This window comes from Phalacrocorax carbo, chromosome 1 (genome assembly GCF_963921805.1).
Source record: "Phalacrocorax carbo chromosome 1, bPhaCar2.1, whole genome shotgun sequence".
Classification (NCBI taxonomy): Eukaryota; Metazoa; Chordata; class Aves; order Suliformes; family Phalacrocoracidae; genus Phalacrocorax; species Phalacrocorax carbo.
In genome coordinates, this window is record NC_087513.1 from 56356205 (window position 1) to 56382678 (window position 26474).

Here is a 26474-nt window from a genome sequence, read left to right on the forward strand (position 1 = left end):
TTGAGCTCCTAGTATTTGTACTCCTCCCCCAACAGTGTCCTTCCTGCACGAAGCTGGCAGTGGTGGCAAAGGCAGACCCGCTGCTTGAGTCGCTGCTGCCTGGGCAGCGGGCCGGGCCAGGGCAGGGAGAACGGCTGCTGGGGGGAAGGAGAGGCTGCAGGAGCTCTGGGGCCGGTGACCTCCTGCCCCCTCAGTGCGGCCCGACACAGCTCGGGCGAGAACAGAGCCGGCAGCCCCTCTTCTTCCAGACAGGAGCCGCCACAGCAGCGCATGGGGCACAACGCTGCCAGGCATGAGTTCCCTCGCGCCTGGCAGCAGGACACAGCACTGACTGGGCCTGAGCTGCTTCCAGAAGCAGCACCCTGTGCCTTGCTGGGATTGGCAAATAAAGGGGGTTGTGCTGCCCCGGCGCAGTTGGTTTAACAGTTGCAGAAGGGGATTCTACCTCCGGAGCAGGATGCAAAGGCGGGAGTGCTGGGGGGAACAGCTGCCCTCTGCGCCGTCTTCTGCAGAGGGGCTGGTCTCCTGTGAGGAGCTGGGCAGAACAGGTACCTTTTCCAAGTGTAGCCAAAGGGAGCCAGGGTTCCCCATCAACCTGGTAACGTCTAAGCTGGTTTCCCAAATATTGCTGAGCTTGGCTGAGGCCTGCCTGCTTGCTTCACTCGCTCTGGGCCGCAAAACAGATTTTTACGGTGCTAAAATCCAGGTCCTTCTATGTTAAATCTGTCCTTTGCTGCCCCAGACCTCTGGCTGTGCCTGGAGTCTAGCTTTCAGGCACAACCCCCTTCTGCCCAGCTTCCACAGCACTTGTGACAGCCCCAGGTGAGCAAGCCTGTGGCAGGGGTTAAGGACGAGAAAGCGTCCGTGTGTCCTGGGGAGCGTGTGAAGGGCAGAACTAGCAATGAGAGACATATCATTAGGGGCCATGTGCAATCTGTCTCCTGCCTTCAGCTGTGCTGTTGCCTCCCCGTAGCAGGTGCCCCAATGGAAAGAAGCAGCTGAGGATGTCGGAGGCAACAGGCGAGGAAGGGGAAGCGGCACTGCAAACTGGGCGTTGCGTGGCACAACACGGGTCCTGGCTCAGCAGCGCGACTGTGAGGGCCCCTTTCTGGGGAGAAGTGGGAACCTTAAAGCAAGTAATGGGCAGCTGACCTCTGCTTTTCCTTCCCTCCAGGCCCAGGGGGTAAAAGGCAAAAGTGAATGGCTGCTTATGGGGAGCTGCTGCCCCATGTCCAGCCAGGTAGGGCCCCTGGGTGTTGGAAACCAGGCCTGTGGCTCATGCTGTGCTGTTGCGCCTGTCACCTTTAAATTCCTGTGTTTGTTCGTGGTGACTCACCGCAGTAGTTTCCAGGTGAGATATAGCCTAGCTCTGCCCACGGGCCACCTCGCCGCAGGGCTGGCCCTGCCTTGGCCCCGAGCTGGGGAAGGCAGCGGTTTTTGAAATCGTAGGGCTGAAGGTGCTGACCCTGATCAGGCAATGGGAGGATAAACTGCCATCCTTTTGGTATCTCCTTGAGGATGCCGACCCCACCTCTTTCCCCCCCGCCCCAACGCTGGGCTGTGGTGCTGCCTGCTGGGAGGGGCAGGTGCGGGTGGGCAACGCTGTGCCCCTGCCCTTTTGGTACCTGGCGCTCTGCTCAGGGGAGACTTTGCTGCGTGGGTGCGGGTACCTCCACTCCACTGCAGGTGACTGCCAGTCCTGAGGGACGAGCGCTCTCTCAGCTGCTAACCTGGCAGGCAGGTGGCCTTGTGCCTGTTTTGCAGCTGGGAGAACCTCCTGCTTTCCTGAGCTCTATTTGCTTGTTAACTGCGTGGGGAGCCACTTTCTTAATCATTTGCAGGGGGAGCCTGCTGGCAGCTTCCTTCCTTTCTGCCCCCTTCTCTCCCCTCTCCCCCCAGCCAGTTGTTAGCAAGTCAGAGCCTCTTATCTGCCTCCCTCAGTGTCCAGGTTGCCGTGAGAGGATCCCCCCTGCCCGCCTGCTTTCTGTTGCCCAAGCTACAGTGTCATGTCCTAAAAATCAGAATAACTGGGACTGGTGGACACCCCCTTCACCCACCCTGAGCCACCCCTCGTTTGTCTCCTGGTGCAGCCCCGCTGCTCGCTGGGAGCAGTAAGTGCATTAGCAGCCACCTTCCCACGCTCCCCCTGCTCCCCCGCCCCTGGGCAGCTGCCCAGCCCGGGGACCAGGTGTGCACAGGAGGCAAGTGGTTTCTTAGGAGGAAAGGATGTGGGGGGGCAGCACGATCTCGCAAATGCTAAGGGGAAAAAGTGACGCTTCCTGCGTGTCAAACTCAAAAATCAGCTGCTTTTCGCCCACAGTGAGCAGTAGCCCCCCACAAAAACCACCTGTGTGATTTCTTTTGTATAAATAGTTACAAACTCCAGCTGCAGTCCTGGCCTGACCCAGCCCTGCTTCCTCACACTGGGCCAGGCACTGTGTGCTGTGGGCAGAGCTGCCCCTGCCTGTTACTGAGTCAGCGCTTCCCCAGAGCTGCTGTGAAAGGCTGAGCCCACAGCAGCTCCCTTTTCACCTTTACCCATCCACTGGCAGTTGGGAACAGTTGTAGGAATTTAATGACCCAAACGTTGCCCAACGTGAAATTGGCTGATGGGCTTAAGAGTCCTCAACGGTGCCCAGGTGATAGAGAAGCATGAGCCTCACCTCCTGAGGAACCCAGCTAATAAGCTGCCAGAGCCTCTCTGCACAAGGGGCTTTGGCCAGGAGAGCAAGTGAGCAAGCGATAACCCGGGCCTGGGGGCAGAGGGGAAGATGGTGCCTCAGCCCAGGAGCTATCAGAAAGTCTTTTGCCCGTGCAGTGCCCAGAGCAGGCCAGCCCAGTTCTCTGCTTTCTTACTATTATTTGTTTGAATAATAGTTCACTAGTTCGTTGTTGGAAGAGGTATTCCCCGGACATACTTTTTTTGCACCCATTGGGAAAAAAAAAAACAAACCCGAAGTCTGATGTTCTGCCTCTACCTTGAATGTAATCCTGAATCTTTCTGCTGTAACCACTACTTGTTTGTAATGTGTATTTGACTAGCACGCACTCTCCCTTCCACTATGCAGCAAACGGCGAGGGGTGACCAGCACTGGCATGGGATCCAGAGCGAGTATTCAACTGGAAAAGGCTAACAGTGACAAGTTAACAGGGGAGAGAATGGATCTTTAAATTGAATTATTTTTTCAGTTACAAGTATTTGAAAAAAAAAAAAAATCCATTTTATTAAAAAAAATTCCAAACAGCCATGTGCACAAAAATGTCTGTTGCTGTGCTGGTGGGAGGGCTTGGGGCCACTCTGCCTTTTCCAGCTAAGGGTGGGTGATCCCGCTGCGTCTTTCTCAAACCTGGGGGGGGGAAAACCAAACCACAAAAAAAACCAAAACCCCAACCTAAAACACCAGCCTGAGCGGTGGTGCCTCATCCCTTCTCAGCTGCAGGGATATTCCCTCGGTGTATGGAAATTACCTACCCTGCAACCAGAAGCAGGTCTTACAGCAGGAGATGCACAGGCAGCTTTTACAGCCTCCTGTAGCGCGCTGGTCTGGCCCCCAGCTGCTCTGGCGGTGAGGTGATGCTGCAGCCCTCCTCAGCCTGACAGCAAACTGGAATCGCTTTGACTGAAAACACTAATTTTCACATCAGTAAATATGCTGCAACTTCCACACACCCCCCCCACTCCGCCCCCCCCCCCAAGCCTGGACTTCTGAACAGGTTTCTCCGGGGCCTTGTGCCCGTTACTGTGCCACTTTGCAGGAGACACCACCTGTTTCTCCCAGAGACGCTTGCTAACATGCAGACACATGTCCACCACCCCCAGCCCTGGTCCCTGCCAGCCCCTCGCCCTCTGCTAAGGGCCCTCCCCGTGCAGTGCCCTACATCCCTTCATTTCTTGCGCGTCCAGGGCTTGGCTGCGGCGCTGGCAGGGCTGGCAGCACACCTGCTCCTACCCCAGCCGCCCCCTGGCCTTGGGGCCTGGCCAAGCACGAGGAGCCCCCACGGAGCCCCCACGGAGCCAGTGCAGGCTGAGCAGAGACCACAGCTTGACATGCGCTGGAGCCAGCACAGAAACAGAGTCATAGTTAGCAACTGCCAGAAATTAAGAATTAAATCCAGTCCTGGCCTTGTCAAAAAGAAAAAGCCAAAGCCCAGCACGCTCCCGAGATGTAGTTTATTTACAAACCCACTGAATAAATGAAAGTAAGAATCTAGTGTCATTTCATGAGTAATTTGTGCTCACAGACAAGCGCTTTCAGTAGAAAGTCACAGACTCCATATCCAGAGCCACCACCACAAAGCAGCAATTCTCCGCTCCCGACCTGCGTCCCCGCTGCCACCGCAGGGCGACGGGGACGAGTTAGTCTCCCTGAGCCAGCTCCAACCTGAACCTCATCCTGAGCTACAATGGTGCCAAAATATACACATTCTTGGAATTAATTTACAGCTTTTTGGTTAACAGTAAAAATCACCTAGAGACTAAAATGACAGCATGAAACACTCTTGTTCAGGGGAGGGGTGGTTTTTGCCTGCTCCCAGAGGAGACAGGGCCACCCCTAAGGCTGTTATGGCAGTAACAGGCCGGTGCAGTCGGGCACCTCTTGTCAACACCCCACACCAGTGCCAGGGAGGTGGGATGGAGTCGAAGCCGCTTCCCCCTTCTCAGCCCCGGCTCCAGGTCAGAGGAACCATGTCCAAGTGCTTCAGGGTTTGCCATCCCTCCCCCGACAGGGGCGAGCCCTCGGCCGGCACAGGGAAGGGGACGCGCTCGCCCTGCTCCCGTACAACAATGAGTCTCTCACCGCCCAGTTCCAGTTGCGCCCGCAGTGCCGCCACGAACCGCGGCACCAGCTCTCACAGACCAAAGCCACCCTGCAAGGGCTGTCTCTTTGCCACAGCTCAGCAGCACGCATGCTCACAGGGCTACTGGCCCACGGGGCAGCACACGAGGGGCTTCGGGGCAGGCTGCTCCCCCAGGCACTGGGGGAGAGGCAGGGCCGAGGCAAGCAGGAGATGGGCGGTGGCAGAGATGGGGAAGGGTGGGAGGGGGCACCTGTTTTTATGACTAGAACGTACTTGTCCCTTTGCAGCACCACCCTTGGCCATCCCCTCCTTGGGGCCTGCAGCTCAGCCCCTCCGTGCCGCTGCCATCTGTCCCAGGTGGCCTGGCAGCCCCCCGAGGGGGATTTTGTCACAGATACAAGTGGGTGGAGTGGGGGAGGGCAGGGGGTGAGACACAATGGGGGTGGGGGAGAGAAGTGTGCGCCATTGAGAAGGTTCCCCAGGATGGGGTGGGGTGTGGGTCACCCATCTATGTCCCAGCTGAAGAGATGGTGCTTCACGAGCATGTCCTGCACTCCTTCCTTCAGTGGCTTCTTCTCCTTCTCCTGCAGGATGACACAGAGAGCTGGGTCAGGGCACCACCCCCAGAAAAGCGGAGGATGTGTCTGCGGGCAGAGCCAGAGCACAACGAGGGCTCTGGCACCCAGACAACAGCCTTCTGCACTTCCCACCTCTGCGCAGCTGAAACAGGGAGAGGCCCTGTGGTTTGGAGAGCACCAGGGGAGGGAGGGGCTTGCCAGTGCCCTTTGCCCCAGCCGGGCAGGGGCAGGCAGCACCCCCTGCCAGCCCTGCCTCACAGCTCCTGCGCACAGCCTGCCCCGGCAGGGAAAGCGGCCCCGTCCACAGCCTCCAGTGCCAGCGCAAACGGAGGCAGAGGATGGGCTGGAGCACAAAGCTGGGAAAGGGAGGCAGTAAGCAAAGCTGGCGGCCGAGAAAGAGAATGAGAGATGCCACCTACTCACCTCCCTCTTTATTGGCAGCTCCCAGTCCTGAGAGAGGCTGAAGGCGAATTTGCAGAGGACTCTGCAATGGAAGAGCTATGGTAACACACACATGCACACAGACCCAGATCACAGCCCCAGCCTGTGCCCACAATTGCACTGGCTCCTCAGCTTGCCCCAGCACACCACTAAGCTTGTGAGGATGGAAATCCTTGTTTGCTGGTGTTGAAAGGGCAGCACCAGCCACTCATCCCATTTCCTTGCTCCTCTTTGGACTTTACATCCTACCAGGCCCAGGCCAGAAAGTGAAGCTTGGAAGACATGACTCAAGTGCAACCCCTACAGAGCCTGGCACAGCAGCACAGGGAGGCACAGGCAGCCCCAGGCTCTGCTAGATGGCAGACATGGGTGGCTGAGGACTACGTGCAGCTGGCAACAGGGCCGGGGGGTTCCAGGTTCCTCCCCAGAAAGTGGACTCTGGCCAGTAGCACCTCAGAGTTTTTGCAGCCCCCCCTCGCTGGAGTAAGAAAAGTGTCCTAACCATGCTGCATGAGTGACACATGGGGCTGGCACACAGAGCTTCCTCAGCTGGACCCGGCTCTAAGCAGGGGCTGCAGGCACAGCCTCAACCCTGTCCCTGGGACAGGGAAATACAGCTCAGACCTCCTGGCAACAAGCTCATCAGTCCTTCAGGCTCAGGGGAAACTCCTGCGTGGGGGTCTCCTCCAGCTCCTGCAGCAGTGGGGGAGCCGAGACCATCCATGAGAAGCTGGCTGGGAGAAATACGGCACAAACCTCTGCTGCTGCTCCGCACAAACCTGGGCCCAGCCATGAACCAGTCCCACTTGCTCTTTTGGCTGTGCTGGACTAGCACTGCCCCCACGCTGTGAGAAAACAGCCACAGGACACCGCAGCACAGAGGTGGAAGGGACTCCCTTCCTCCCCGTACAGCAGCAGCACAAGGAGGATGGGGCACCCAGCGGTGTGTACACACAGGCCTGCTCCTGGCCACAGATGCTCCCTCTGGGGCCAGAGGCAACCAGGTGGCGTGGACAAAAGCCAGTCCCTGCAGGATGGCAGCAGCAGCAGCAGGGCTGGAGCGATGCTGGCTGGGGGTTTGCTCTGTGGCTCCCTGGGACTGGATATGGCTTTGTAGGGTGCAGGAGGGCCAGGAGCAAGCAGTGTTGACGCGTGCCCTGCGCTCTAAGCGATGTGCTTTGTGTGAGGTTTAGACATGTTCAGTCCCTGATACCGCTCCCTCGCTTAACCATGAGTCAGCTGGTGAGTGACTCCTTCCCGGCCAGCAACAGCCAGACTGTCTTGCTAGCACATCCCCTATTCCCTGCTTGGACTCACAGTGGCTGGCAGAGGACCTGGAGAGCAGGGGTTGGAAAAGCCACCATCAGAATAGGTGCAGGGCACAGCAGGAGGTTGCTGGCAGGCAGAGGCTGACTGCTTGTCACGATGGCTCCCCAGGAGCCAAGCTCTGCTCTTGATCAGGCAGGCACAGTGCATCACATTAAACTGTCTAGACAGTTGCTGTTGCCTCAGCACACAGAAAGAAATCTCTGCACCGGGGATGTCTGGGCAGCCCACGCTGCTACTCACTGGACAGGGTCCAAAGCCAGCCGTAGTGAGGGCCACCTCCTGCAGGGGAGGAGGAAATCCACTCCAGACCCTGGCAAGGCCCACGGGGACAGACTCACCTCAGTTCACATTTGATCTGCACCCAGCCGGGACTGCGCAGGAACGACCAGGGATGGAACCACTTCTCCACGGTCTGCAGGCTTGAGCACAGCACTTCTAGCCACAAATGCAGCACCTGCTCACTGCAGCAATGGGGTGGAGGCACGTTACTCAGCTGAAGACAGGGAAAGAAGCCCCATCCCTTTGGGATAGTCTGTTTCCAGCCCCAGCCTTGACCCCAGCCCACAGTCCTGTCCCCAGTGGGAACAGAATAACCCAGTAAACTTGTGTGAGCCACTCAGCCAGGAGTGGCCAGGAGCCACTTCTTCCAGCCAGGAGCCAGGCCGGCATATGAACAAGAAAGGAGCAGGATCCCACTCAGTGGCTGCTGTGAGAGGGAGAAAAAGACCCTGTGGCCTAAGGTAGACTGAAACAACTGCTGCCCTTAAGCCCGCTCTGCCTCCTCCCAAGCTCCTCACACACCCCTCCTCTGCCCAGGGGTATCAGGACCAGATGACTCACTTAAGTCCAACACAGATGAGGGAACGAAGCTTCACGTCCATCTGTGCATGTGCAGCATCATGCGTCATGTTCACAGCCTGAACCGCCTGCAGGTTGGGAAGATGTGGTTACCACCTTCTCAGCTTAGCCTTAGGCTGGGCTGGGCAGTCATTTCAGATACACAGCCAAACGCTCCCGTCCCCAGAGCTCCCCCCCTCACCCAGTGCCACCTGCTAGCATCAGAGGGGCTGAGCCTTCCTGGTGGCTTCACTGTCTGCCTTTACTCAGGCACCCAGTGTCTCTTCTGCTTCCCATCAGGGAAGGTCTTGAGCATCTCCCTAGAGAAGGGCATCACCCTCCAGCAGCCTCCATGGGAAACTTCCCCACATTAGGAGCTGGGCTCTGGCTGGGCGGGGGGCAGCACTCACCCGATAAAGCAGCTCCTCTGGAGTGAGGACTTTGCCGTCTTCATCAAGCCTGCAAAGATCACAGCAGAGAGCTAACTAGCTCTGGAGGAACTCCAGGCACAAGCAGATCTTTCTCCCTCTGTACCCCAACAGGTCCCTTGCTACCACTGAGCCCACAGGTGATCCTGCAGCCATGAGAGAGCAATGTACAGCCCCAGAAGCAAACACAGGAGTGCAAGGAAGGGGGCAGGACCTGCCCAAAGTCAGCACGGGCACAGCGTCCTGCTGACACCACATAGTCAGGAGAATGGGGCAGACCACGACCCTTCTCAAGGTGCAGAGCAGCAGCAGTTTGATGAGTGCGCAGGGGCGGGTCACAGACCCAGCCGCTTCGTGTGAATAAAGTGGACTTACCTGTAAGTCTTGCAGAGCACAAGGCGAGAATACACAGAGTCAAAGTCCCGTTCCACTTCCCGGCTTGCAGCCTAGTAAGGCAGAGGGATAGTCAGTACACTCTGCCCTCCAGCCCCCTCACCCCAGCCCTCTGGCAACACTGCCCCATGAAGGCAACTAGACATCTCACCTCTTCAATGAACAGCCAGGGATGGCAGGGCCCCCCCAGCAGAGATGGCTTCTTCAATCCATGTTCAAATATAGATTTCAAGGCTGGACACAGCGTCCCTCGCACCAAGTCCGTCACCCCTTCTGTGACTGAGTCATCTCCAGCAATGGAGTACTGAGGAACACAAAGAGCCAGCTCTCAGCGTACTGGCGAGGGGGCAGAGCACGGAGGTGGTCTGCTCACCTACAGCTTCTCTGTGCACACCTCTTCTACTCCCAGGTGCCCACCAGCTCCCCCTCCCTTAACCCCTTACGCGCTTGCTGGCTCTTACATAAAGCACCATGTCCAGTGCTACTCCCCTGGGTTTTGCCAGGACCTTTGTGCCCAGGTGCCAACCATGAGAACGCACAGGTGGCCCCAGCACCATCCTGGCAGCATTCAGCATGTAGGAGCTGCTGTGGTTTGGTGTGATGTAGGTACGGTAAGTAGAAGGGCTTGCACTGAGTGTCTCTGGGACTCTGTAAGCTGCTAAATGTCAAGGCAAATGGCGGCAGATGGGAATTCCCAAGTCATCTGGTACACCACTCCGAGGTATCACCCTGACAGGCTGTTAGCATGAAGGATATTCCAAAATTAGGATGAGTGGTATCTCTGCTTCCACAGCTGGGAGGAGAACTGCTCAGCAGTACAGGGTGTGTTTATACAGAGAGGTAATCGTAATCTGCACCTAAGGACCAGCCCTGAGAGGGAGGTGAGGAAGCAAGTGAGGTGTCAATAGTGACATCTCTCTAGGGGTCTCAGGTCAGCCTTGGAGGGTAAGGAAGGACTCAAAATGCTGAGCAGGAGTGGGAGAAGAGGGCCTTTTTCACTTCCCCGGCAAATTGCCTCGGCCAACAGATGACATTTGTCTCCTATGCATTACCCCAGCCTTGGGGCCATATTGAGGTATCTGCTCTAAATAGGTGGCATTTCACCACCGCTGGTCGCGAGAGGAAGTGAGACAGAGTGCTCCTCAGGCACAGCTGCTCAGGGAGAATCCACTGTGGTGACCACAAAGCATGAGCAGGATCCACAGGCACAGCCTCAAAGGAGCACAGGCAGTGGGGAGCAGGCAGAAACGCTGCCCACAGGATCCTCTTGCGTACCTGCCTGCTGCTTTCTCAGCTTTTGTGAAGCTCATCTCTAGGGGCCTTGCAAGCCCAGGCATCACACTCAGCTACCCCCTGCAGCCCTCTGAGGCCCTCATTCCCCACTTGGTCAGCATCCAGAAGCTGTGCAATCAGGCTCAGGAAGATAAGCTGCCTGATCACATCACTATGCGCTTAATAGCCAGAGAGAGTAGACTCAAGAAGGGAAACAGATGGCTCTTCTCAACTATGCCTTTTCACCTATGACATGATTCCTTTTTTTTGTGTTGTGTTTTTGTTGTTGTTGTTGTTGTTGTGTTTTGCTTTTTTAATTACCTCTTTGCTCCGCTCATCCAAGATCTCCACAAATTTTGCAGGAAACCAACCTATAAAGAATGGACAAAGAAGCGAGTCTGACACTGAGAAACCTCTAACGCAGACAAGACCACAGCCCAGTGGAAGCTGAAGAGTTCACAGGGCCCAATCCCAAAGAAGGACATGAGCAGCCTCAAAATGACAAGAATTAAGACAACTGCAAGAAACAGACAAATACAGGACACTGCCTGCAAGCAGCGGAGATGACATGCACCCAACCACCCTGTGCCAGGAGGACGGAGCCTAAACTTGCTGTTTGCAAGACATAACCAGGTGGCTGCACCACTGCTTTCATACCCTGCTTTAACATTTCCCTTGTCCCTGGCAGATGTTCCAGATAACCGGCAGAGCCTTTGCTACAAACGTGCCAGAGCAGTTGCTGTGGATGAATGTATGCTCTGCATCCGGCCCCACTCTCCCAGTGCAACCCATCCAGGTCTCACCTCTCAGCCCATTCAGCTCTCCCACCCAACAGTGCTCGTCCTTCTGGGAAATGATCTGAAAAACAGGGAGTGGAGAAAACACCGGTTAAAGAGAGTGCAGTGCCAGGAGGGCTACAGCTGCCTGGCTGTGTGCACAATGAGGAACCGCTTTCTTCTCAACTGTTTTGCCAATGTTCTCCCCTCATGTGGCCCAGGTCCTTTGAGGGAAAAAAGCTACTGCAGACACAATGCTGTCCCTATTTTCCCCAATTTTAGATGGGACACACAAAGGTAAACGGATGCTTTTACAGTCTTACCACAGCTTAGTGCACAGTCTTAAACCAGGACCCAGGCTGGACCAAATCAATCTTTTGCTCAGCTGTACGGCAGCCAGGAAAGGGACTTTGTGGTTGCCTTGAGAATGACCCACAAGACAACACTCACAGGAACATACTACGTCATCCCCAGGCAGCCCTCAGAAACACCACTGCTTCCCCTGCACTCCTAACTGGGCTCTGAGCTGATCTCCTCCCTTCTTTCCCTGCCGAAGAGGCAGTGAGGCATCCCAAACAAGCCGGCTCTGCATGGTCTTGCCCTGGTCCCTGTCTCATAGGCTGACGCACCGTGATGATGTCATTCTTGCGGAAGCCCAGCTCATCGTCATCATGGCGCTCAAAGTCCAGTAGTGCCTTAGCTCGTCGTCGTCGGTTGTGGGAACAGGCCACGTAGTTCTCGTGGTCCTGCTGGTGGCTCTCCATGCTGTAGTCTGGAGTCAGATCCTAGCATGCATGTGGATAAAGAGCAAAGAGGAATGAAAAGCAACAAATGACTCCCAGCTGATCTGCCAAAGCTGTTCCCAAACCTTCTCCTTCTCCTAGCAGGCAGACAACTGCTCAGTGCAGCCCTCCTCCACCAGGGATGGGTTGAGCAACCCTCACCCTCCACCCGCTGCACCTGGTGTGCTCTTCTTCAAGCCCATGCATTCCAGGAGCACTTGAACAGCCCTGTCCTGTGATGGACACTCAACATTCATGCCTGGAGCACACAGCAGTGCAGATCCAGCTGTTCCCACTCACAATGCTGCAGTTCTTGGGATCCACACACTGGAAGTGCCGTGCCACCTGGAGGATGGCCTCACGGAGGTCGGCCACCAGCTCCGTCTGCTTGATGTTCTTGGCTTTCAGTGCCTCCAGGTCGTCATCCCCTGGGGGAGCCCACACAGCCAGAGGGAAGGCGAGGGAAGGAAAACAAGTATGAGGTATTTATATTTTTGTTAACATTAGAAATCATTGATTCTACAGAAATTAAAGAAGCCTGACATCAGAAGTGCCTACACTAAGGCAGGTACTTACTGCCAATCTATTCAGTAATGTAAATAACCACTACCAATTTGACTGTCTCAAATTTTAAGGAGCTGGTATTTCAAACCAAATATGGAGCTGGAAGTTGTCATCTTTGATCTGTCTGGACAACTCAGTATACCAAGGTACCGCGTACTGCTTTAGAGAAGCATCTATCCAGATATAGACAGCTGAATGGTGGGACACAAAACTAGGGAACTTTAGAAAATTCTCTTCAACTGAAATCCTCTTGAAACTGAAACACTTTTTGGTTGAACTTATTTGATTTTTGCATACCTTACAGGCTGAGAGCACATTCTTCACCGAGTCTTGAAATAGATTTGAAAAACCTAGACAGCCCACTTTCCTGTGTCAGTCTAGAAGCCAGAGCCACGAGAGAAAAGACACCATCTACTTAAGACCTCAACCTTCCTAAGAGCCAGATTTCAAAGGTTTTGGGTGCATAGAAATGGTCATAAGAACAAAGTAAAAGTTACCAAAAAACATCTTTCAACTGTCACTAATTCCCCCAGGAATTCTGACAGCCTATCTTCATGAATTTATGCAGAAAGATAACTAATGGGATGGATTCTTTAGGCAGTTAATGTATCTGAATGTCTTAAAAACTGGGTACATGATGTTTGGGAGCAATGACCTGTTTGCTTCTTTTTCTAAAAAAACCCTCTGTTTGTTTTAAACTCAAAGTGTTATTTTCATACATCTGTTTTTGCTCTCTCTGTAATATGCTGAAGATGTGGTAGCTTGATTCACAAAAATCAATATTTAAACCAATGTATTTTTCACTGAACTCCAATTTTTATACAGACACAGCTTTTATGCAAGACCCAAGTAAATCACTGGCTAGCAAATTAGTACTCTGCTTGTCTTCTAACAGCATTATAGAAACCAATACGAATAAATTGTGGCCCGAGCTATACAGCTGCTGCAACAGCTATGAACACGTGAAACTTCTGGTTATTGAAAAGTGATTAACAGTATCTTTTAATCACAAGTGATCCTAATTAAAAAGACTAAAAAACTTTTAAGAACATGAATAGAAGCACAAAATTAGAATGACCATTATTTTTATAATTGTTTTCTACTTGCTAAATTATTAGAGGATCAGACACACAGAGCTTAAGACAAAACTGAACTTTGCTTCTGGATTAGAAAAATTGTAGGGCATACTTCCTCCCAGTCCAAGCAATTAAAATTAACAAAACCTCCTCCTCAGTGGCAGGAAATAGAGCATATAAGAAGTCTCACTACAGATTCGGAGATACAAAGATTTTAAATAGGCAGGTGATCATGCAGATGGTGGGGATTCCCAGAAAATTCATGTTGCTAAAACAGAGTGTGACTAAAGAAAAAACTACTCAGCCACAGCCACACTAGCTCAGTGGGCTGTCCTCATGTACATAAACCACTATTTCTTTCTGTCATCATTCAGTCCCTTCTGGCCAAAATACCGTGCTTCTCTCTCTATACTCAGATCAATCCCACCCAAACACAAGCAGAAGATATGGGAAGCAAAGCTCCACACCCTCCCACCTTAGAATACACAAGATACAGAGGAAAGCAACTGGGGTTTCCACCAGATTTACCTCACCGCACCCAACTCGCCTGCACGTACATTTCCAAAACAGGAAACCAGTGCAGGATCGACCACATGTGAGGAGGCTCTATTTTGGGCCTGCAAAGGCTGACTAGCTGCACAGTTGTGGAGAGGAGGACTAGCTCTCCTGCATTTCCTTGTTGCAATGCCCATCCAACTGGAAAAGGACAACACACACCCCTTGTTGTCTGCCAAACTACCTTTCGCTGTTTCTTCTTTCTATTCCTTCATTAGAAATCTGGTCCAACTCCTTGATCCTCTGCTCCAGAAAGCCCTGACCAACGTGATCTAGCATGAGCAAGAGTCTGGCGTTGAGCAGGAGAGGTTGGACTACAGACATTGAGAGGTCCCTTCCAAACAGCTCTCCTGTGATTCTGTGGCTCCTGTCCAAATCACTTCTAAGGAAGTGACTCTAAGGAAGAAGAATTAAGTTCTCTAAGTTCTTCCTCCCACCCAGACAAGGGCTATGCACCAGCTCTACACAGTAACTACCACAGGCAGCAGACTTTAGATTTAAGGTTGACTGACAGTTGCCAATATAAGGTGAATTTATCAGATCCAAGCTTCCCTTCCCTTCACTTGCACTGAAGTTCTCCATTCTGGTCACCTGCTGCAGGATGACAACTTCTTTATTTTAACCAACATTTTAATTACCAAGCATAATATTAGGTAAAAACATGACAGTCACTGTAAGGAAGCCCCACTAAAATGAGAGAACACTATCAGTCATGCCAGTTCTACCACTGAGATTCTGAAGCTTCAACTTAAAATTTATCTTTGTGCATGGGTATAACTCACCATCACCTTCATAAAGCTACTGAAACTTGGTCAAGGCGACTGAAACACAAGAAAGATGCGTTTGGCAGCTAAGTTCCCTGCCGGTTCAGTCTGTATGATAACATTACATATAAGAGGTCTGTGTTTAGGTTGCACAAGCAACTTTCCTACATTTCTTCATTTCTGCATGCTTGACTTTACAGCTTCATTGGTCTTCTACCATAACTTTTATATGTAATTCTGTATGTGCTTGTAGCAAGCGTGTGACAACACATCAGCTTCCTGGAGAACACCAGAGAAGCTCTTCTCTGAAAAAGACCAGTAAAACCCAGTTTCAGATTTATTCAGGTCATTTCAACCACAACAGGAACACTGTTTGAACCCTGTAAGTTCAGTAGGTTGTCTTCCTCCGGAAAAACAATTTCTGTGGTGAGATGTGGCAATTTCAAGCAAGCTAACCAGTTGCAAGGAAGGCAGTGACAGTGAGGCTTACAATAGAAAGGACTATTATGGAGTCACAGAAGCAAGTTACTTTTAAACCCATGCAAAACCTGTTCTGGCCCTGTGATTTCTGGACATATGCTGGCTTAGCTTGTCAGCAAAAAAAATTAAGACTTAAAAGCGTTCACAACATTGAACTCTCAGACTAAGTAAGGGGGAACATCAGTGATGTTTATGTTTATAAATTTTGATGGGTGACACACTGGACGATCCTGCCCTGTCTCAGATCTTCAGAGATGTTCCTGAACTGAGCAGAGTAAGATCAGGAGAGTACAACATCCAGCCTGTGGACTGCATATGGTCTGCCAGAAATTGTGTTTGACCTGTTGGTCAGTGCAAGGAGGACATTACAGCTGAGTTGAGCTGCAGCCCGCTGTTAGTTACCATTTAAGGACTAACCATCTAACCTAGAATTCACTTTCTGAGCTCAGACCAAAGCAAGCAAGTAAAGAACTACTTCTTCCCTCTCCTTCTCCAGTTCTGTCTCCCTCCTCTCCTCTTCCTTTGTCCCAGTGTTTCCCTGCTTCGCGCACTCCCCTCCCTCCTAGGCTGCTATATTCATCAACACCACATGAAAGGCACAGGATCGTCCTTACCAAAAAGCAGAGAGGTGATGCCAGATTTCCTGCGCTGAGTCCTGCGCCGCACAATCTGAGGGAGAGGGAAGAGTCAGAACAAAGTGCACACATTAGGACAGATTTCAGAAATAAAAATAAAGCAGTCCTCCTCACAGGGCAGCTCTGGGCAAGAGGTCCTGACAGCCACCACTGGAAGGGGCAGGCAAGCAAACTGGCAGTTTTAGACAGGACTTGTTCTAGTTCTAATGCAATGAATCAGCTCTGCTGCTTGATCTGCTTAATTTGCAATGGGTTATTTATAGCTCAATTATTACAAAAGCATAATTGAAGTTCAAGAATCAACCATGACTCAACTGAATAATTTTAGTTCTAACTCTACTCGTTGCCAAAAGCAGTTCTACATGTAATTATATATAAATTTCTAAGTGGATGCCTATTGCATTTTAGAATTGCAGGAGTGGCTTGTGATTAGAACACAGACGAGCATCAAGAATATATCTTTCACACAGGCTTGACAAGCATGAGCTACTATGTCCGCAACTGCAGACTGTACTGCAAGATTACAAAAAGGTGCATTTTTTATTCAGCTTCTCAAAGTCTGCTGCTGTTTTCTGACTCTACCTTCCAGAGTTACTTTAGTGTATTGGTTTCTTACTAATGGATTAGCTCCAGTTCCTACTCTGCATGCTCCAAGCAAATTCTGCCAAAAGTGTATGTTGTTTCTTTAGTTTCCATTAATAAAATGCTTCACTTTCCATCGTAACTCTCATTAATGATAATTATAATCAATGTCAATATCCCTTTCACCTGGGGATTTATCAACCAGGCAGCATTTCATTACTGCAGACATCCCCCTCACTTCCCAATACCTTTTCTCCACTGGATGACACGGTCACCCTGGAGCTACAATCCTCTCAGGCAGGACCACCTCTTGCTCCCAAACAGCAATTGGGAGGGAACACATAAGGGGACGGTAAAAATGGAGCAGCAGAGGCAGACGGGACTCTGTGCACTCACTTTGGATAAATTGTTGACAGTGGTGCTGGAGTTGAGCAGCTGCCCTTGGTCAGCAATGAGGTAGGCCAAGTGTTTGCGACGCTGGGTCTCCACCGCCACATCTGTCAGCGAGCCAGCCACGCGCATGGCCTCCCGCAGCAACACATCTGCATCTTCAATCTGACTTGGGATGTCGGAGAGCGTGTTGAAGATTGAGGCAGAGTTCTCAGACTGGATTAACTCATCCTCCTGCAACAATGCAGTCATTTTGCCATACAGAACAGCGAGCACGACGTCTATACTGTTGGGGCTACTAGATGCAATTTTATGTTCAGTGTACAGCCTGGGCCAGAAACAATGCAGGTGCCTCTAGATAATTCCATAAAAACTTCAGTAGGGAGAGTCCAAGCTACCTATGGGAGGGGAACAGCATCTTTTACTACTCTACTGCACTGAGATGTGATCCCAAAATTCTAGCTGGCATGTTTTTAAATCACAGCATCCATCATTGAAATGAAGTCAAATCCGCAAGCAAAGACAAAACAGAAGCTATTCTGCACCCACCGCCAGGACTGCGCACAGCAGGGATCTTGCCGGGGACAAGGGAATGGAAGCTGCTCGGTTTCACACACTACAGAACACCCACCACGTCAAACGGTGCTCCACCTTGCCCTTAATCCCAGCAGGCTCACCCTTGCCCTTCACACAGCAAGCTGAACCACAGAATTATTTTTTGCATAAAAAGCAGATCAGGAGATTTGGCTGTAAGCCAGCCAAATCAAATATACTCAGGACAATGCTGATGATCTGAAGCATTCAACAGTGCCATCAAAAGCTTCCCAGATAACTTTATACCTCTGCTCAGAGATGGTGCAAAATCAAGAGGTATCTTGGTTTAGGTAAGATGGACTCTCAGCTTGGGATCTAGACTGAATAGAGGGGAGCAGATGGTGGGGTTTAATTATGAGGGAACAAACAAGATAGGCAGGGGAAAAAACAATCCCTGAATCCTGTGAAGTGCCTTGGAAGTTCTTCGCAGCCCTCGGTTCTGAGGAGGGCAGGAAGTCATCTTCCTGAGCACATTCCCAAACCATACAAAACCTTCTTGCCCCTAAAACTCAGAATTAAACACTTAAGTGCTATAAAGGAGGAAGAGGAGGTGGGAATTACCTTCATACTGAGCATGCCCAAAGTAAGCTGAAACAGCACTAGAGAGCCCTGGTAGAAGAAGAGGTCCCAAATACGCAGCAGCAGCTTGATGTGGACAACACTAGCAAAAGAGGTGAGGAACCAGTGCAAGGTGATCAAGGACAGCTCTGTGAATGGAGACATGGAAAAGCATCAGAACAGAAGTTGTCAGCCAACCAGTGAAGATGGACTCTCCTAAGGGCTGTCCTCTCAGCTTAAAGATGACCACCCAATGCCTCCAGGGCCAGCAGGTTCACTCCTAGCCCTGCTGCCCTCCTTTTGTTAAACAAAAACAATAATGTTTGTCTGCATGTCACCCTGGCAAGAAAAGCTATGGTTTCTAGGGAACACTTTTACCGATGTCATGCTCCTGGAGCAGCTTGTCCAGGCGGGGCAAGTACTGCACAATGAGCTGTCGCAGGACGCGCTGGTCTGTCTGCACACCCATCAGAGTGGTGCTGAAGTAGGAGGCAGGAACCAGTTCCTCAATGATAGCGCACATCATCCAGAAGGCATCTTCCTCCTCCAAGAAGAGCAGCAGAGAGGCAGCCACCTGGGATTTTGAAGGAGGAAGAACTGCATGACAAGCCTGTCCTGAAAGGAGCAGAACTCTTCCCCCACTTCGTCACATGGAGTGATGGACCAGTGTCTAGGTGACCAACATTTTCCTTCCTCTGCAACAGCTCTCCTGCAGTCTCCGCTGAAGGGATTTCTCCTCAGTGTAATGCCTGCCCCTCCCCAACAGATGGACTGAATTCTTCCACATCTTTGGATGTGTTGTGCTACTCTGCTCTTCCTTCCCTAGGAAAAACGTTCCATGTGGAAGGGATTCTCCTTCAGCTCATCTAGAGGCCACAGGGTCTGGCAGCACCACCTCAAATTACTTGCCCCAGCATAGCCATCATAGACAAAATGACCCCTATCACAAAGACACTCTGCAAGCAGGTTACCATGCCAGTGCCTTGGCAATATCCGATGTCTGGGTAGAGCCAGGCAAGTCCCCGTAGTATCCTGCGTAGCCGTGGCACCCCGATACTGTTCATGTTGGAGAAGCAGGCATTGCTGGGCATCGTGCGGAGCAAGTCCTTTTCAATCTGCCAGACAGCCATAAACAAGGACAGGGTCAGCTTGCAGCATTTGAACAATTGCCTTCTGCTTTCTGCACTTCCCATGGCCCCTTGCCTCAGGGAACTCCGCTTCCCCGCACCCATCTATAAGTCCTTAGGCACCAAAGAAGATGGCCCTATCCAAGCATCTGGGGTCAGTCTAACAGTCTTCACTGACACGAGGAAAAATGCCAGTGCACATGGTGACTTTGTGTTTCCCAAGAAATACTTGCCTAAGCTCAGCCCCTAGCTTCACCATTGAGAATAGCAGGCATACTGGTTGGGAATGTCATCTGCTTGGATTTCAAGCAAGGCTTCCCAAAAAACCTGTATGATAGAGAAACTAACAACCTGGCCACATCTGTGACAGGGGACTTAGAGGTGAACAGCCCACAGATCTTCCTTGTGCAGCGTTGTTCCTCTTTCCAACCATTTTGAACCTTCTTGGTGAGAGGTGAACATGTGCAGAGCTCAGCTGCTTTTGCCATGGCCTTTGCCTCCTCCCACAAAATGAGAGGTCAGAGGAAGAGGGAAAACACCCTGTAACAATCTTGTTGGCGTTCAGAGACTTTGTGTTTGGGGGAACAAAGACAGTCCCTGGAAGCAGCTGCAACTACCTCAACAGACATGCATCTATCAGCCTTTCACCCTTGACTTCCCTCAGTGAATATCAGGATGTTTGCTGCGATGCAACTGCAGTGCTGTTTTCTAGCCTGCAGGTAGCATGGGTCCAACCCCTTCCCTGCTGTTCTAGGAAGGGGGGGAGCTGTACAGTTGCTATTCCATCAAAACAAGGGAGAAATATTCCCAGCAGGATTAAGCTTTAGCAGGATTCAATCACACATGTCCTCTCAACTGTCCCTGCTGCAGGTTTTAGGCAAACACCCCTTCTTCCTCATGCAGAAAATCTTGCCCTTCTCCCCACTCCCTTGTGCCCAGTCAGCACTAGGCAGTATTTCCTACCTGTTTGGCAGCAATGGTTTCATCGTTAGAGCTGTTTTTCACAATATCCCGATATGACATCTCTGAATTCCTCTTCTTCTGCAAGGCCCCTGACAGGCGCATCCACAGCTAGGGGGACAGGGTGAACAGAGATAGGAAGAGTCAATAACAGAGACACAGAAAGTCATAATCTGGCACCCTATCAACCAAGAGAAAGTGGTCTTGCTCCATTGTCTCTTACTCCAGGCAGGAGAGCCTGCCCAGAGCAGGCAGCACTCTCACCTGTGGCCTCATGCTGTGTGGGATGCCGGCTAGCACCAGGGAGCGCAGCTTGTCTGAATGTGGTAGGGTGACCTCAATTTTGTCCCAGGTGAGGTCGCCCACGTCATGGTTGTGTGTGAATTCCAGATGAGCCTGCCACTTGAGCCTCTGCTGTGGCTCCTCTGTCAGTGAGACACCCAGAAGCTTGCTGGAGTTTGGCTCAGCACCATCTGCCTCAGCAAGGGCAAGGGAAAGAAATGGAGACAAATGAGAGAGGGGAAAGGGAAGGGAATGAACACAGAACAGGGTGGGGAGGAGGATGGCCACCTGAAGAAAGCACATTTAAAACATTCATGTCTTCCAGCCAGAGCACGAAAAGGCAAAGCTTGGTTTCTAACCGTCTTCTCCATACAGTAAATTTTATGGTCATAAGAAGCTGTCTGCAGGCTTCTAGTCTCTACTTACTCATGATTTAGAGCAGAATGTGGCTTGAATTAAACAAGACTTTGGCAGCAGTCATCCTGCTGGGTTTTGTAAGGATCTGTAAATCAGGCTGACAAAAGCACAGCAAGCCTCAGAGGTGGCAAGCAGAAGTTATATGCTCGTGCAAGTAATGAGGCACAAAATGTTAACTTCAGGGATATTTAATCACCAAAAAGAAGCTTTAACAGGGACTCTTCCAAATTCACAATAAGAGATAACCTTAAACCTGAGGCTGGCTTTCTAAAACAGCTACTTTAGCACAAGCACAGGTTTGACGTAAGGCACTCTGTCCTTCATCATATAACACATCCCAACAATGCACTCCAAATCTTTTTCCTGATTCTACAATGCACAAGTCTATCGAATGTTCTGGCTGAAGAAAATGTCTGCATTCTGTCCTCATCTCTGGGTCATTGTTTCAAAGTGGATCCTCTATGACCCAAGGTGCCTCACAGCACACATGCAAACAACCTTAGCCCTTGCATCCGCATGGCCTGAGCCCTGGAAATGTCCTCTCAGAGCACATAAAGCGCTTCCTACATCCCCCACTCCTTTCTCTTCCTCTTTGAAAGGCAGCCAGCCATTGTATTCAATGCCCAGAATGAACAGCTCTCAATACCTCCTTCTGTTTGGTCTCCTGCCTCTATATATTGCAGAAAAAGTAGGATGTGCATTCTGCCCCTACAGTTTGCCAAGCTGCTAAGCTGGGCAGACCACATACTGCTGCCAGTCGTCTTTGCCATCAGTTTTTCAACAGACAGCACATGACACTGTGCCTGCTATTGGTGCTTATAGTGCTACTGACCATGAGAGAGACCCCATTGTCAACAGGGAAAGTTGCCCTTCCCCAGCAGCTGCTAGTAGAAATGATAACTTCCTCCTAATGGCACAAGCACAAGAGGATGGAGGTGACTCTGCTGCATATTCTATGCTCCAGACTCCCGTAAGGCCAGCACGTCTAACACACAGCCCCTGATTACAAAGGTAGGATACAGAAAGATGATGATGGGTCGGTAGATGAGACCTAGCACAGAATGGTTGTAAACTCAGCCAGAAGCATGGGCAGGGCTGCACCCAGACACAGTGGAAGGGTTAGGGGTGGGACTGACTTTACCTTCCTTATCAACTCGGAAACCGAATTCATCGTAGTGGAACTCTGGCTCCTCAATGGATTCTTCTTTCTGGGGAACATGAGGAAGGAGAACAGACAGTATCACCAATCTTGAACAACTGCATAGAGACATGTGGATATTGCCCCATCACACCACTGCCTGCTCTGTGCCCTCTGAGCAATTAGGCTCCTTGCCCTTTTATTTTTGATGCCTCCCACCACCATTCCCAGCTGGGGAGGTGTTGCATGCCACCCCCATTTTGACTTCTCCATGGAAGTTGTGAAGCCTTGCTTTCCTACCTGTATGGATTTTCCCAGCAAACCCTTTTCCAGCAGGATGTGGTACCTCTGTTTGAGCACAGCATCATATCAAGATCAGAACTTCCCCACCTGGAGGGGAACATAGCCCTCCTCATGGACTGAGGCATCCACACACGCCAGCTAAAGCAGTCTCTGCTGTCTGCATCTCTGACACACAGCAGTCCCCTGTTACCTAGTGCATGCACACTGAAAATTCAACTCTCTGCATTGCTCCATCTCCTTCCTGTTGCTTTCAGATTTTCTCTGAAAGACAGCAGGCAAAACTGGGATTTGCACATGGGAAGCAAGCCCAAATTACAGGCCAAAGAAAATTAAGGTCCATGACCCAAATTTCAAATTTCCTTATCTGTGCTCACGGTTGGCATTGGGGGATACACACTGGAGGTTACAACCAGGCTTTTTTAAGGAGTGAAAAACCTAGAGATACCTCCCCTTTCCTGCAAGCTCACCTGCCCATCCCATGGGGTCTCTTGCAAGCATTGCACCCAGGCAGCACCCAAGAACTGTCTGTCTAGCGTAGCTCCACAGTAAGCTTTAATCTGCCTTCACTGAGCTCAGCTGCCCACAGCAAACACTGTGGCTAAGTTGCAAAATTCCATGGCTGCTTCCTTCCTTCCTGCTCTGCCCACCTGGTGACAAGTCTTAAGCCTAGCATTTCCTGCCATGCACAAGCCATCCAGAGTAGCTTGATGGTGACAGTCTCCCTGAGGGTGTCAACATTTTTACAGTGCAGCAATAGTTGCGAAACAGCAGGGCAATAATTCACACAAGTTTCTTTGTGCTCTGCAAGATCCTCTTGCAATAGCCAGGATGCAGCCACAAAACACATGAAGTTTAAGTAACAAACAAGTGTCCACAACTGAACACTGGAGGAAAACTGCACCTCTCCCTCCTTTTCCCTGCAGCTTTCAGAGAGCACCAGAAAACACCAGGGTCCCTTTACTTCTGTGCAGAGCCAAAGAACGCCCCCTCCCTGCCCCACACTGTACCTGCGTGTATTTTGCCAGGATCTCCTGAGGCCAAATGCTGGGAGTGAGTGCTGAGAAGGGACCCCCAGCAGAGGGAGTGTGATGGCCTAAACAGAAAGAAATCAACACGTAGTGAAAACCTGGAAGGACTCTCTTAGAATATGCACACTCAATACACACTGTTCCATCAAGGGAAAGACTCACACAGCAGTTTGCCACTACTGTTACTCTAGATACTGAGACAGCCCCCACTTCACCAAGGAGGCAAGTAATTTCAGGTGGTTTTGTCCCTTATTACTGAGCAAAAGAAGCAGAAAGGCCAAATGGAGTTCCCTCTAAGAAAGGGACTTTTGGGGAAGAGAAATAGTTCCATGGCATCATGTGATCTTTCTTCTGCTTGGAAAAGCTGAGTATCCAGTGCCAAGCCAGGAAGACCATTACAAAAAAAAAAATATTATGGAGAAGTAAATGCCTCATATGGAGGCACTGACCCCAGCACCAGCAACACTCCAGAGTTCCCTGAAACTTTGTCACCCAGCCACCAAAACAGGAAATCAGAGCCTTCAGCAAGATGCTCAACTGCTCCCTTTGCTCCAGAAGAGCTGGAATATCGCCAGACCATGTATAGAAAGCTGCAGCAATAAAAGTGTGCCTAACATCTTGGTCTTTTGTGTTCAAGACAAGCACCTTTCTAGTCTCAGGTAGTGACCCACTGAACAGCTTCCCTTGGAATAAAAGCAGAAATCAAATTTTGCGATTGGAGCAGATAAGGTCTCCAGTGTGCATGTCACCAAGGAAAAGGTTTACTTGGCTTTGGAGTACAGTCTCCCTCAGGGTTATATGCCCTAAAATAACCAGCCAGACCAGTAAGGAAGGTTTAAACAAAAACATGGGGTTGGAGAGTTCACCACTGTAAGAAGGAGGAGACCTGGTTTTAGTAAAGCTTATATCTCAGCAGTCGACAGACAAACTCCCGAACTCCAGTAAATTCTTCAGCCTTCTGCCTGCCCTTGAGCTACCATTGTAGAGCAAAAATCTCTCAGATCATGAAATGAGCCACCCACTTGGGCAAACCTTGTGATGATAACAGAACCAAGTAAATCTTATGAAAAATGGGGAGGCCAGACTACATTTCAACCTCCTTCTTGTTCTGTGTTCAATGACTGAAGAAGCTTCTGCAGGCTTCTGGACAAGGTAAAAGAAGGAACTGAGTCCACCCTGAGTGAAAAGGCAGCTGGGTCACAAAGAATGGGCCAGTTTCCTCTCCCCCAATTCGACCAGACAGTACCTTAACATAAAGAATGGCTCTTGGAACCAGTATCTTTCTTTTATTAAGTTGCAGCTGAAGAAAGAACAAGCAACCAAACAGGAAGATACTGTGCCCATTTTTGTCTGCTCACCTGACATTGCGCTAGGTAAGGCCGAGTGGCAGAGGCTGCCAACAGGTCCAGAAATGCTGTTCTCAGAAGTGAGAGGTCACTATCCTGTTATAAAAAGGGAGAAAAAAAAATTGGTGATCAGAGAATTCAATTACCATTTAAGAACATGGTGGGGGACAGACAGACCCCTCACACGAAAATGAAATCCTTTAGAATTTAAGTTCCCCACAGGAAAATTAAATTCCAGAGACTGGAATTTCCTGTTGGTTTCACATCTACCCATCAGCTAGAAAGAGCACTGTCATTTACCAAATTACTTGTGACAGTAACAGCGTTGCTGACTGAAAGAATGTCAAGAACTAAGTCAACTTTTGTCACCTTTTCCATCACGTATTACAAGTCCTGTATTTAATTATGAACACTAAAAAACTACACCATATGTCACTACTCTCTGAATACACTGCCCATGGAGAAGGGATGAGATGGTGAAAGAGGTATAAGGGGGTATCACTAGATGCAATAAGCCTGAAAGGGATATTAGGATATTAGGGGTAGCATCACAAGAGCAAAGTGATTTAGGCTGTGGAATACAGCTCCCTGGAAGGACCTGGGAAAGTTTCTGACAAGGATTTTCTGTGATAAACTGGACTAGGATATGGACAACATGCAATTGAGTACCTCTGCAATGAGCCAGGAGCCAGGTTCCTCTAAACTAAATCTGATGACAGAGCTCAGGTGACAAAACAGCCCACATAGCTCCCCTCCCTACTTTCCTGATACCAGTTCACAGCAGATTTTTATAGGGGTTTTCCAGGACAACAACGGTATAGCTCAGTAATCAGAGAGAGATATTTTGGACTTTAAGGTCAACCTTATAACTGTGTGTGTGAGACAGCAAGAGCCACCTCTGCCAAGCAGATAAAGCCAGTGCTGAGATATATCAGTCTTTCTTGGGAAAGAACCTGGGAGAAACTAATATTTGCGTGTCTGGGATGGGTTTTCCAGCTTCCCCTTTTCAGTAAAGCTACTTATGACTGCAGACCACAAAAAGAAGGAACCCCAGGGATTCCTCCAGCAGGTCCTGTCTGAGTTGTTTATAGTACTCAGTAGTACAAGGTTATATTGCCTTTGCATCTCAGTGAGCTCTTGCAGCCTGGAAGTGGCTTGCTACAGCACTCCAAGATAAGCAGCTGTAAAACACTGCAAAAGCATAAAAAGCATCTGTGTCTGAGAACACAAATGATAAGGCTTCTGCCTCCCAGATTTAAACAGTCCTCTGCATGACAAAGGCTGGCATAGATGAACTGATACTCTGATCTTCTGATACCAACTCTCAGGGCAAAAAGAAAAAAAAAACCCAAACAAACACGAAAAAGTTCAGCTTTTGTTTCTGAGAAGTAACATTGTCCACACAATGGCCAGTCGCTTACCCACGAGTTCTCTAAATGCTCTTCTATCCTTCCCATCACTCTAGCCCCACTTGTTCTCTTAGCACCAACTTTTCCCTCAGTAGCCGAAGACATAAGTATTACAAAATGAGCACCTGCACACTCATTTTACATGGGGACGCACACATATGCACACCAAGCAGGTAAATCTGCTGACAACTTATTCCCCTTTCAACATCACTGTGAATGTATTTTGGTGCTTTCTTTTCAAGCTTATCACTGCCCTGTGATCACACAGCTGCTCTGTTCCTGAGCCTGCAACATGTCCTCCTCCCCTGCCTTCTCTCAGCCCAGTTAACCCTGTTTCCAATTACTTTTATTAGGAACAGAGTCACTGTTTCAGCCACGTGGTATGTCTGCCATGCTTCTCATTACCTGTGCTCTGAATCCGTGCTCAGTGCCTCAAGCTTGTGAGTAGCAATCCCCTTCTGTCATCATTAACCTTCATCGCATGCACAATCGCTGCTGAACCAACCTGCTATGGAGAAGCCGGGCCAGTGTGCTAGCCACGTAGATGAGAAAACACCCCGTAACAAGGGAATTAACCACGATACTCGGGAAGCAGGGCAGGAGAGCGCTGAGGCCGAAAGTTCCTCCTTG

The 26474-nt window shown here is 50.5% G+C and overlaps 1 protein-coding gene across 5 annotated transcripts in view; it reads right to left on the reverse strand.

Annotated features, from left to right (window-relative positions):
• Positions 1 to 4157: 4157 nt before the first annotated feature.
• Positions 4158 to 26474, reverse strand: part of SGSM3 (small G protein signaling modulator 3) — a 32418-nt gene continuing 10101 nt past the window's right edge. For 3 of the 5 annotated variants that reach the window (XM_064453844.1, XM_064453822.1, XM_064453833.1), the window contains 21 exons: positions 24448 to 24531; positions 23069 to 23154; positions 21762 to 21828; positions 20186 to 20394; positions 19925 to 20032; positions 18806 to 18949; positions 18213 to 18408; positions 17838 to 17983; positions 16689 to 16916; positions 15690 to 15744; positions 11937 to 12064; positions 11484 to 11639; positions 10882 to 10936; positions 10400 to 10449; positions 8958 to 9110; positions 8789 to 8859; positions 8396 to 8444; positions 7989 to 8074; positions 7487 to 7609; positions 5802 to 5862; positions 4158 to 5384 (listed from right to left, as the gene is read on the reverse strand). In XM_064453844.1, the coding sequence (XP_064309914.1) occupies positions 5301 to 5384; positions 5802 to 5862; positions 7487 to 7609; positions 7989 to 8074; positions 8396 to 8444; positions 8789 to 8859; positions 8958 to 9110; positions 10400 to 10449; positions 10882 to 10936; positions 11484 to 11639; positions 11937 to 12064; positions 15690 to 15744; positions 16689 to 16916; positions 17838 to 17983; positions 18213 to 18408; positions 18806 to 18949; positions 19925 to 20032; positions 20186 to 20394; positions 21762 to 21828; positions 23069 to 23154; positions 24448 to 24454 (2262 nt within the window). In that variant the 5' untranslated portion in view covers positions 24455 to 24531 and the 3' untranslated portion in view covers positions 4158 to 5300. The other 2 variants (XM_064453857.1, XM_064453851.1) reach the window with 2 other exon arrangements.